Raw genomic sequence first — 12,194 nt, forward strand, 5'->3', positions numbered from 1 at the left:
GAATGAGTTGGTAGGGCTCTTACTAGAGAGAATTACCTCCCAAACAGGGCAGAGCACAGAACCACAATATCCTCAGAAATCGGTCAGTGCCTCCACAAGGGCTTAGCACCGCTGTCTCACCAAAAAGATGCATGGGAGCTCTTCATCATTGATGATAAAATACAAAGAAGGATAAAGTCTATTGCTGTTCTGTTTTGTTGTTGTTGTTTTTTTTGTTTTTTTTTTAAATGTTAATTGAATCATGAAGATATTTCAAGCTTTAAATCATTCTTGTGTGATCCTAAATAAAATACTAATTAATATACAAGTGATTACTCTTCACCAATATGGCATAAAAACACATTGGTTCTAATATGGGTCATTTTTGACCCACTTATGGAAGAGTGTAGGGTCCAGTAACTTGTGCATCTAAGGGTTAATTCAGCAACCCAACCTGAGTGTAGCAGTGAACTCTCTCGCTCTTGCTCCAATCACTGGCGCGCGCAGCCTCGCGTTATACACACGCAAGGACTCAAACGGGACAGCTCATAGCTGCTGGCAAAATTCTTTTTATCACTATAAAATTCACTGGCAACTAATTTATTAATCGGTTTTAATTGATTAGTTGTTGCAGCCTTAATTTGCATGCACACAAGGAAAAGGGTATGATTGTGCCATTTCCTACACACTGCTTTGTTAACTAGTGTGTGTGATAAGAGATAACATGAAAATTTAAAAATTGCACACAATTTTATTGCCAAGTAAAATTTGTTCGATAAAATGTGGCATTTTAATCCCACAGGCTATATTCTATTTACATTTCCACTTTGAACATTTTGTGGGTCCCATACATACATTGCTGTCCATCTGCCACTTTAAGAAATCTATTGTTAGTGACATTACTAACATTTTGTCTTACCTGCAAGAAAAATATTTAATTACAGTTTTGTATGTGCTCTATGATATTGCAATGTCAATTGAAAATTTTAGTAATTTGTGAGGGTAAATGCTGAAAAAGTGCTGCAAGATCTACATCTATGCTAAAATATTAGCTCTTATTTGAAGTTCAGTTTTTTTAGTGTTAATTGGGGTACATGTGCTCTACAATTGGTAGTGTGTTACTGTATGCGTGTTTGCTTATCATTACTCACGCGTCGACATCAGGCAGTAGATCCAACTTGCTAGGGAAAATCTCGGACAGAAGAACTCGAGTGAAACGCCTGCCCAGCGACTGCAACCTTGATTCCAGGTGCTACACCGAGAGAATGGAGTTAGAAGTGGCGTGATTTTCTCTTGGGTTTGTGACACCTAGCCACTTATTTTACAACACTTTTGGCAGTCGGATTTATTTCTATTTAATGTCTCATCCAGCAAGATACCGAGAAAAAAAAAAAAAACAGACTAGCAAAAGAGATCACCAAAAACAGGTGGATGAACCAAGTTCAGATTTGTTACTTTGCTGAAGTTTTGTAACTATACATATACTGAGATGATATTTAGAAAGTCCCTCTAACGCTATTTTGGTTAGATAAAAATGTGGATGTTTCCGTGTTTGTCCATGTGAAAATCTTGCATTTTCTTATCAGATCATTCTTAAAATATTATCTGGCACTCCACTTCTTAATCTCTACAGATCAATAAAGCAGAGAAGTTCAACCCTTGGAAATCTCCCTTTAAACCTCCTCCGTGTTTATGCGAAAAAGTAACCTCTCCCTTGCTGGCGGCAGAAGGAGAAACACCTTCTGTCTCTGATGGACTCTATATGTGTTTCACATAGTCGATTAGCATATGTGCTACAGTCGATCATACGTTTAGTGTCAAGTGAGGTTCAGGAGTATCTGAACCATGAATGTTCCAGATAGTGTCAAGCTCTGTAAAGTTTGATAATGAGTTATTCAAAGTGAGGGCATTGAAGAAAGGTGACACAGAAAGTCCCAAAGATCGGATGCTAGTTAAGAAAGAAAAACTTTCAACTGACGCACATACTTAATAAATAATAATGTGACAAGTTCACATATCATAACTTTTTTTGAAAAAACAGCCAACAATATGCTTCAATTGGATGATATATTTGTTTACTGTCTGTTTTATCTTGAACACAAAATAGAGATTTCCCACCAGTGTTGGATTCCTGGCCTGTGTTACTAAAAATGTCAAACTATTGTGCGGCAGGCCTTAGGAAACGAAAAACTGCTGAAACAAACAAACAAAAAAAATGCACACACTTACCTCCAGAACTTTTGGGTTACCCTGACGGCCCAGCGTACCTAAAATGAGACCCCATTTCTGGGCTGAGCGTGCCTTGTCGATGGCCTCTTGCCTTAAGGCGCGCATAGCCTCGTGGTTGTAATACTCCCTGGAGAATACTTTACTGTAGGGGTCATACCTACACACAGAAAAATAACACAGAATATTGCTCATCGACAAATGCAAACAACTATTGTTCAAGTACCTATCCCATGGACCAAAAGTGCAAGGCGAGATTAAAAATCCAATCATGAAAGCACATCAAGTATGACAGGAGTTTGTGTAAATGCGAGCTCCTTCAGAGTATCTAATCTGCTTTCCATGGATCCAGGGCCGTCACTTGAGATTAAAATCTTGTTTTGTGACAGAGACCGGCAAGCTCTGCAGCCGTGCATATACCTATAACACAATTTCACTTTGCATAAAAACAGCAAGTCATCAAAATCACACATCCTTACCAAATGTTATCAGGACTTGGCGCTACATCAAGTCCACAATTTTGACTGATAGTGTCAGATACGGTGTATTAATTTCCCAATGGTTACAAATGTTTGTGATTTGGAATGTTGTATACTTTGATTATCTTGAATAATATAAACGCAGATTTTTTAGGCAGGTGTTATGCTGGGTCTCATAAATTTGCAAGTGTATCTGATGTCTTTTTTATGCACAGGACTTCCTTTAATGCCATTATTTCCAGTGATTTAGTTTTACATCCTTTGGCTAACTACAAATTATCAAGCAAACATTTTTTATAATGTCACGTTACATTTACCATACCTGTAGGCAGGTATATCTGGATTCGCTATCATGATCGACTCCAGGTGAAATCTTCCATCTCCCAAATAACTACAGAAATACAGAAATCAATTGTTAGAAAAAAACTCAGGAGAAAACAATTTGTCTAAAATTCAATAAGACATTAAAATCAATGTCCTCCTTCTCTGTGGGTCAACTTGTTACGGAAGACTAAAGGCCTAGCAGGTCTCAGGCCTCGAGCGTAGGATCAGCCCAGTTCTGCTGTTCGGGGAACATGACCCCTAACGATTGGAGCATGCTGTTTACAGAAAATGCAAGCCCTTTCAATTAACCCCTGGCCTTCTAGTGGGGATACAGCAGACTCAGAGCGTAGGCAGAATGTACAAACACAAAGAATACTGAGGCATGTAGGTGCCTGAAAACACAAGGCAAAGCATATCTATATATATATACACCACAATCCTCTCCAGAGAGACTAGGAAGCACTTCACGCAGCATATAGGAATGGAAATAAAAATGCATCTTAATTTGATTGGTAAAAAAATTAATTAAAAAAATGCACTAAAAACTCTTTATCATTCACAATGTGCTGCTTCCCTGGAGAGAAGAGTTTTTTCACTCTATCCATGGACTGACATTTATTAGTTCAAGCCACACACGAGAGAGTCCTTAATGATAGTGTTTGGCATTTGAGAATTTGTGGGTGCAGCGTTTCACATTGCAACAGGGATTGGACATATTGCTGCCATGAGTTGTGTGCCTCAGAGGAAAGGGGCTTGAAAATGGCTCCTCGCAGACTATGCCAGCAGGTAAGGCTGCACAATATATACAAAATATACACGGGTGAAAGTGTATGGGAACGGACAGGAACGCAGTTCCGGTATAAGATTCAGGGCCAGAACGCAGTTCCGGTATAAGATTCAGTTCATCTTTTCTGAAACAGCAAAAAAAAAAAAAAAAAATCAAGATCAAATCTTTTAGAGCAAGGAAAGAGTCAGGGCCCAAGTACACCAGATGCATGATCGTTGCGGTTCCGTTCCGGTTCAGTGTTGACTGCGTGCCACGCAGTACGTCAAAAACAGGCAAATCATACCGACTGCGGTCCGCCAACTCCGTTCCCTCGTGAGCGCTTGCGTGATGGCGCGCTATAATGTGCCATTTAAAACAACAAAAAACACAGAGTCTATACTCATCAGAGAAGCAGAGAGAGAGCACATTTTTTCTTTGCATATTGATATTTTAGTTATGTCTGTCTCTTAATTCCAGATTGACTGCATCGTGTTGAGATTAGGGCTCCGTGTGTGGGGAGAAGGGGGGCGGGGCCCTATTCTGCCCTTGTTGTCGGTGGGTTTATATCTTTGTGCACATTTAAAATTTATGGTACATAACATCTCAAAGAGCTGTTATAAAAAACTGTTAAATAATCTGTAATATTTATAAAATGGATAGCGAATTATATACTAAATTAACTAAAAAGCAGCGTACTTGGAATTGGCGTCTCAACACTGCAGATTCCTGTGCCCAGCGCAAATTGTTGGTTTTTCTATGAAAAGTCAAGTAAAATGTAGGAAAGAAAGAGAAACGTCTTGAATAGACCACCAGGTCGAAACTTGCGGGTGTCTCTTTATTCTCTTTCGTACTTTTCCCCCTCCACTCTGTATACAAACTGACATTGTGTGTGCGCCGGGCACGAGAATTTCTGCAGTGGGACTTCCGGATATGCTGCTTTTTTTTTTTCGCTCAAATTTGTCAGCACGTCGTGTGTTTGATATCATTGCCAGAAAAACACACGTAATAGGATACCTTGCAGCTTCGCTTTTAATGCTGTCCTTATAATAACGATCTGCTGCATCGTATATCACTTTGTGACTTTCCACCTCCATGATGAAGCGCTCATCATCCATCTTCGCCCGTGTTTAAACTGTGATTAGGCACCTGGGCTTTTGACGTCAGGCCCAGCTCCGCCCATTTTGTTGGATGCGTGTCCGGCAAAAATAGAAAATAGCCTATACCATCCGGCGGGCATGCGGCACGCCGGAGGTGGTTCGCAGTCAATCCGGAGCACTGACGCGGCCGGTATACGTTGAACAATAGGATATAATGGGAACGGATTGCCTCCGGTGCTATTTTTTACCGGAGTCGGACCGGAACCGCAACGATCATGCATCTGGTGTACTTGGGCCCTTAAGGTAGCCTATTTATCATATTTAGTTTATTTGCTCTGATGGGGAGGTTCAGAACATCTTAGCTGTAAATGTGCACTTTGGATTTTTATTTGTTCATTTCAATGTGTACTTTGGATTTTTATTTGTTCATTTATGTAAGGCTACTTATTCATTTCCTTGTGATTTATAAAAGTCAATGTTTGGGCGATCTTCAAAATATATTCCATTTCACTCTGCATAATATAAGTCATTTGTACTTATTTTTCTGAATGCATGTTACTCATATTTTTATTATTAAAAACAACAAAAAGTAAATGTTTACATTTTCTTCAATTTTAATATACATCCTATGTTCTTAAGTAGTTAAAATTGAGATTTGGCATTTAGTATGTGAGGAAATGAGGGAAAATAAAAATTTGGAAATGTAGGTTGGGGTTATAGCAGTTTTTTCTGTAACTTTTATTTTTCAAAACATTGAAAAAAATACAATTTTGATAGAAAATAAGTTTTTGTATGTGTTATTGAAATAACTGACCAAAACAGTTTTGTCCCCCCCCCAAAAAATAAATAAATAAATAAATAAAATAAATAAATACAATTTCTGGCTCCGTGGCGACCTTCACGTCGCGCAGTTCCAGCAAGAAATTCTAACCACTTTCATCCCTGAAAACATATCTTAATTACCGTAATAGCAAATGCATATGCATATTGCACTGAAATGCGTAAGATCAACACATTCACGTATGTGTTGTATGCAAACAGCACAGCATACACTTTTGTATTTTGGTATCAGTCTTGAGAAACAATAAGTTGTGAGCTATCAGCATTGCTAAGTACAATTTACACTTGGCCATAAAAAATGGAAAATGAAGCAGCGGTAGAATTAAGACTAAATGGTTTATGTTAAATTCATTCTTGAGTCTTCAGTCAAGGTTGCGGGTTCCCACTTCAAACAATATTGTTTCAAAAGGGTATGGGTCTTATCCTCAAGTCTTTACCTGAAAACATGTCCCATTAAGAACCTATAGCTTTTTGTGTGTCTGTCTGTCTATGTTACAAGAAGGGTTAGGCATCCAGCATTGCGCACCGATGGGACCCGGTTCTAACACTCCGGTTCTCCCGGAACCGTTTGAATTTTTCAATTTCGATTCCATGCCATTTTCAATGCCCTGAACGCTGAGCAGAAAAAAATGCTGCAGAAAACAACGAAGAAGAAGCCACAAAAAGTGCGTGTTTGTGCATTGCAACTTGATTACAACCATGGACATGGTGCAGCGGCACTCAAAAGTTTGGCTTAACTTTACACAAAAAAAAAAAAAAGACCAGTCAGCTCAGTATATCATGCAAAGGTGGCTGCACGGCCGGCTTCATGGAATATCGCCTAAGTGCCAAGTGCAAAGCTAGCCGAGTGCTACGTAGTTGACACGCTGCACCATTAGAAACCATCACAAAGCATCCTAGCCAGACGCTCTCATCTCTTCCTCTCCGCATTATACGTACACACTCCTACAGCGCCACTCACTGGCCTAGCGTGTATTGTCACAACATAAACATTGCATGTGTCTGTAAACACAACAGAATCGGTTTTACAAATAAGGAAACATTATTTTGCCTCATCTACATCAAATTACAATTAACAGAAGAATTTTTACTAATGCTTCATTGTAACTCTCAGCTAAGGTACATGTATAGAAAAAGAATATAAGTAAATGTTTTTTCCATGAGCTTTTGAAAAATAAACATCTTTGTGAAAGTGCACTCGTGTGGAATGAAACTTCAGAGTCGAGTTCAAAGACTGATATTTATATACAGGTTAAAAATAACACTGAGAAGTTCATATAATTTATAAATTTAATATTAAGTGTATTAATAATAAATAATAATGAATAATAATTTTAAATTCATCTAAATAAAAATAATAATAAATTTGTAGAAGACATTAATATAAACTTATAAATTTTCAAACTATAGATTTTTTTACCCTGCCTTTTTTTTGGGGGGGTTTGGACCCTGCTTCTTAAAAGAATCGGAATCGAGAATCGTTCGGAACCGGAATCGAAACATGGAACCGAAATCGGAACCGGAATGGTTCAATTTCAAACGATCCCCAACCCTAGTTACAAGCACACACCAAGAGCTCTCAACGACTGCATTACATTACAAAGAGCAATGATTGTAAAATGGACCTGAGCATTTCCTATGTTCCCTTTCTTCTCTTTGCTTGAAAACATCCAAGGCTCTAGCATGTTTACAATGTGAACAATAAGCCAGCTGCTCTTCAGCGACAGATATCCTCAGGCGTCACTCACTTTCAGAAGCTGCTTTTGCCCATACCTCACGCTCCTGAGTCCTGACAATCTCCGCCCTACCATCAATAATTAATTGCGATATTAAATGTGCTCTTAGTATACAGTTATTTCCTATTACATCATGAAATAATCCTATCTTTGAATTCACATTTGTATATTGGACAAATAGAAACCAGAGTCTGACTAGAGGAAGAGAATGGAAGTGGTTGAACCCGATTTGAATGAATCAATTATACATTCATTATACATCACACTGTAAAAGAGCAGCTAGAGATACAATGACAAATAAAATCAATGACGCGAAAGCCATAAATGCACTCATTAGCCAAATTTTTGCATGTCCATAGGAATAAGAGATACACACAAACCCAAGTAGGTAAAAAAGCCGAAACTCATTGTAGAAGTATAAAATAAATAAATACCTTTGTAATTATTGCAATTATACAGCCTTTGAAGGGCCCAGCCATGTGCTGTCAGCATATCCTGGATATGCAGGTGTAAGCATAAGTAGAAAGAGTTAGGCAATCTGAGAGCTCAAGACAGAAGAGCGTACCAAATGTCAAACAAACCAATCGATTCTCCCTCCCATCACACCCCTACACACATCAAAGCAAACGCACATTGGATTAGTAGGTGAAGCACCCTAACCCTTCCACTTCTTTTCATCGCACGCCCAAAGACACGTGGGTGAGCACATCCTTGCACACACGAGCATCGACACACACCTTTGTACTTCCCGGGGCCTGCTTTATGCATATACAGCTAAGCCTGGCCTTGTCCCGTTAGTATAATCTTATGCTCTGGGAAGATTTCATCACATCCACCTACAAAGAGCAAGCGATGAACCTTGACATTTTTTCACCTGAGGAAATACCAAAGATCTCATTGGGACGAACTGGATGTGTCCACACACATACTGGACTGTGGCCTTCAATCGTTTTTATTGTGTTGACAGTAGGGGTGCATTTGTTGTATCTACTTTGTCTTTATCTAAAACCAGGACATTTAAATTTATATTAGCGGAAATGCACCAGTGTTAATCATTCAGTAAGTAGTTTGTTTTTTTAACATGGGCAAATATGTTTATCACTGTTTCCTAAAATGAAAGCTGAAAATTTAAAAATGATTAAACACACTTATCAGTCTTCTTTTTTTTGGAGGTGAGAAGCTTAAATTCAGAGAATTTGGATTTTTGGATTTATTTATTTAGTTATTTATTTTTAAACTTTATAAGGTACACCTTGCTAGTTCCGCATTGGACCCCATTATGTCTTCAGAACTGCTTTAATCCTTTGTGGCATAAATTCACCAAGGTACTGGAAATATTCCTCAGAGCGTTTGTTCCATACTGACATGATAGCATCACACAGTTTTTGTAGATTCGCCGGCTGCTCATCAGAATGCAAATCTCCTGTCCCACAACATCCCAAAGGTGCTCTATAGGATTGAGATCTGGTGACTGTGGAGGCCATTTGAGTGCAGTGAACCCATTTATGTTCCAGAAACCATTTCGACATGATTTGAGCTTTATGACATGGCACTATACTGTATCTTGCTGGAAGTAGCTATGGATACACTGTGATCATAAAGGGATGGACACGTTCAGTGACAATTCTCAGGTGGACGTTTTGTCTTTTTTGGACAATTATCTGTAAACCCTTGCGATGGTTGTGTTTGAGGATTCCATAAGATCAGCTGTTTCTGAAATACAGTGGTACCTCGACATACGATCGCGTGAACATATGATCCTTTCGACATCCGACGTAAAATTTGACTTGCCATTTGTATCGACATACATATGCTTGAAATACGACCATTTTTGACAGCGTTTCAATTTCATAGTTTTCCCGCAAGACAGAAGCACAGAGGTTTTTCTTGTGAGAGAAATCAACATGGGTCCCAAAAAGGTTAGTGCAGGTGGTGAAAAAAGGAAAAAGATGACGTTTACCATTTAAATTAAAAAGGAAATAATAGAAAATTATGACCGTGGTGTACGTGTGAGTGAACTGGCAAGACAACGCGGCTCACTGGTTCATCACACCACCACCAACATCTACAGAACATGAAAAGCGAAAGTAAAAACTTTCCACTCTACCACACCTCTCTTTAGTCACACGATGTGTTCAGAAAAAGCATGCAAAACACAACTGCCACATTAGAACCAGATAATTTGTTATTATTACTGCCTGTATTATTATTATTATTATTATTCCGATTTCAATTTATAATTCATTTGTTTTACTATGTGTAATTGCTTTTAGTAATCGTACCTGCAGCATTTATTAAGGATTTAGCATAATTTTTTTGGCTGTGGAACAAATTATAATTTATTCTTATGGAAAAATCCCGCTCGACATACGACCATTTTGACTTATAAACCAGGCCCTGGAACAAATTAAATTCGTATGCAGAGGTACCACTGTACTCAGACCACACCATTGGGCACCAAACACCATGCCACGTTCAATGTCACCTAAATCATCTTTCCTCCCCATTCCGAAGCTTGATTTGAATAGCAGCAGATCGTCAACCATGTACAAGCCTAAATGCTTTGAGTTGCTACCATGTAATTGGCTGATTAGAATTTTGCATTTATGAGCAGATGAACAGATGGGCCTAATAAAATGGCTGTAGGTGCAGTTGGTGGGCTGAGGTTCACTAGCATAATACATCACTGCATACACCCCTCCAAAAAAAACCCCACTTATAACAAACAAAAATTGAAAATAATTATTGATTACTTGGAGTGTTTTGGAAAAAAAAGTATGTAAAGAAAATGCTATTTAAATTGAGAACTGTTTAAAGAGTGGGGAAAAAAATGTATAATACCATATTTCTTTTGTGGGCGGGAAAGGAAATTTATTGCAAGGACTAAAAAAAAAAAAAAAATAGTAGAAATGTTGATGTGTGCTGATTGCAGCCACAGGTGTCTGTGTCTTGTCTGCCTCTACTGCAATGTGCAGCGTTATTTTTAACTCTGGCTGCCTTACACGACCAATAATATAAAACAGGCACTCAGTCATATCTACTTTTCACAGCTTGCTATGACTGGTCTGATGTCATCCTGATTATTCCTCGAGTGACAAGGTGGTGGCGGAAGTAATAATGGGAGGGGAAAGAAGGGATACTATCTTTGGTTATGCAGATATATATCTGATGACTGATAAGGTGAAAACAATGTGGAGACAAACAACATTTCTTACATTATGGCACTGACGTTGCGGTCTAAGCGAGGAGAAGTGCATCCCAAAATTTCCCCTGGTGACAGAGGTCGACACTGTGGGACCAGCACGTCGTAGTCAGGCTTGAGGGCTGCACTCACTGCCTGTGATTAAAAAAAAAATCACAAACAAAGCATGTTTGCTCAGCCTCTAACCTTTCACAAATATGCTCAAAGTAATTTGCAAAACTGAACATTTCAACGTTCACTGTCCTCCGCTGCGAGAGAATGCACAACAATGTTGTGACTATGCGTGGCGATCACTTGTTCATTAGCATGCACATCCCATTAACGCTACCATCGGTTTTATGTTGCCACATAATAATCAAGTTGCCTTGCATGCAGACATATTTTTTCGCACAGGCCAGCAGGCTTTTATCATTGTTCATCGAACCCCTGATTGCCTTATTTTGTGCACAGATTTTCTCATGATTCTGCCTTTGACAACCCCCACAACTTCCCCAATGATTTCTCTTTATATTCAATACCGGAGAGGGACAAAAAAATAAGAGCAAGTGGTAGAGTGAAGCCAAAAGCAGGAAAAATGGGATATGTATGCTTATTATACTGACTGTCAGGATTAAAATAGGGCAGTGATGCAAAAGATGGAGAAAGAAGTCAGAAAAGATTACACTGGAGATGTGATCCCCAAGTCCTTCTCGCTTGGTCATTAATGACTTTGCTCCTCTCCATCACAAGACTGCCAACTTGATTTTAAGGACGGATGTGTCATGAAATAAATCGCCTCTTCGACTGTATATTAATTGAGGCAAAGTGAGAAGATGAGAGCGCCAAGAACAAATTAGCTACAGTGCACGGAGGATGACGGATGAATTGAACGATTAAAAGCTAATTTAAGGCAGTCAACAGGGAATAATGTGAACTTTGAGCTTCACCCACCCATACTGCAGGATCTCTTTGGCAGCCTACAAAGCATGAGTTGGAGGCGGAGTTCATACAGTGAAAGCAAAATACACTCGCACACAGGTTCTTTCAAACATACGATTATACCAAAAAAAAGGACCCACGTGGCTGGGTGTTTGGAATTTAAAAGCAATTCCATTAGGGAAAACCTTAGGTATGTGTGCAATCCATAACAGCAGAAATATAGAACAAAGTTTAATAGAGCAACAATGCATTATTTTTCTAATGCCACTACTTTTGTAAAGAGAAAGAAACTGAGCTGTCTGCAGTGTATGTCAGCTTTCAAACCCCCCCCCCCCAAAAAAAAATAAGAAAAAAAAACACCTTATAATACATTTCTCAAACCCACACTTGTACTGCAGTTGGATAGAAAAGCGAAGGCTTCTTGACAAATTAGCAGAAAGATATGCAGAAATATTATGCATGCGAACAGATCGTCTGTACAAATACTTCACTCATTGACTGCTTTGACAGATTATCCTGTAGCGTAAGGTCAGCCTAAGTCAAACATTTCCATCTTCTCAAACATTGACATGTTGTGATTTCAGTTTCAAATAATGTAATAAAAATGAATAATAATTATGTTGGGAT

At 38.7% G+C, this 12,194-nt stretch overlaps 1 protein-coding gene across 2 annotated transcripts in view; it reads right to left on the bottom strand.

The window, feature by feature from the left end:
* dph1 (diphthamide biosynthesis 1) overlaps positions 1-12,194 on the bottom strand; it is a 138,603-nt gene that overhangs the window by 36,562 nt on the left and 89,847 nt on the right. For both annotated transcript variants that reach the window (XM_057838453.1, XM_057838454.1), the window contains exons 6-9: positions 10,663-10,784; positions 3,007-3,075; positions 2,209-2,365; positions 1,131-1,231 (exon numbers count right to left, since the gene is read on the bottom strand). In XM_057838453.1, the coding sequence (XP_057694436.1) occupies positions 1,131-1,231; positions 2,209-2,365; positions 3,007-3,075; positions 10,663-10,784 (449 nt within the window). The remainder of the gene's footprint in view (positions 1-1,130; positions 1,232-2,208; positions 2,366-3,006; positions 3,076-10,662; positions 10,785-12,194) is intronic.

Source organism: Corythoichthys intestinalis, chromosome 6 (assembly GCF_030265065.1).
Source record: "Corythoichthys intestinalis isolate RoL2023-P3 chromosome 6, ASM3026506v1, whole genome shotgun sequence".
Classification (NCBI taxonomy): Eukaryota; Metazoa; Chordata; class Actinopteri; order Syngnathiformes; family Syngnathidae; genus Corythoichthys; species Corythoichthys intestinalis.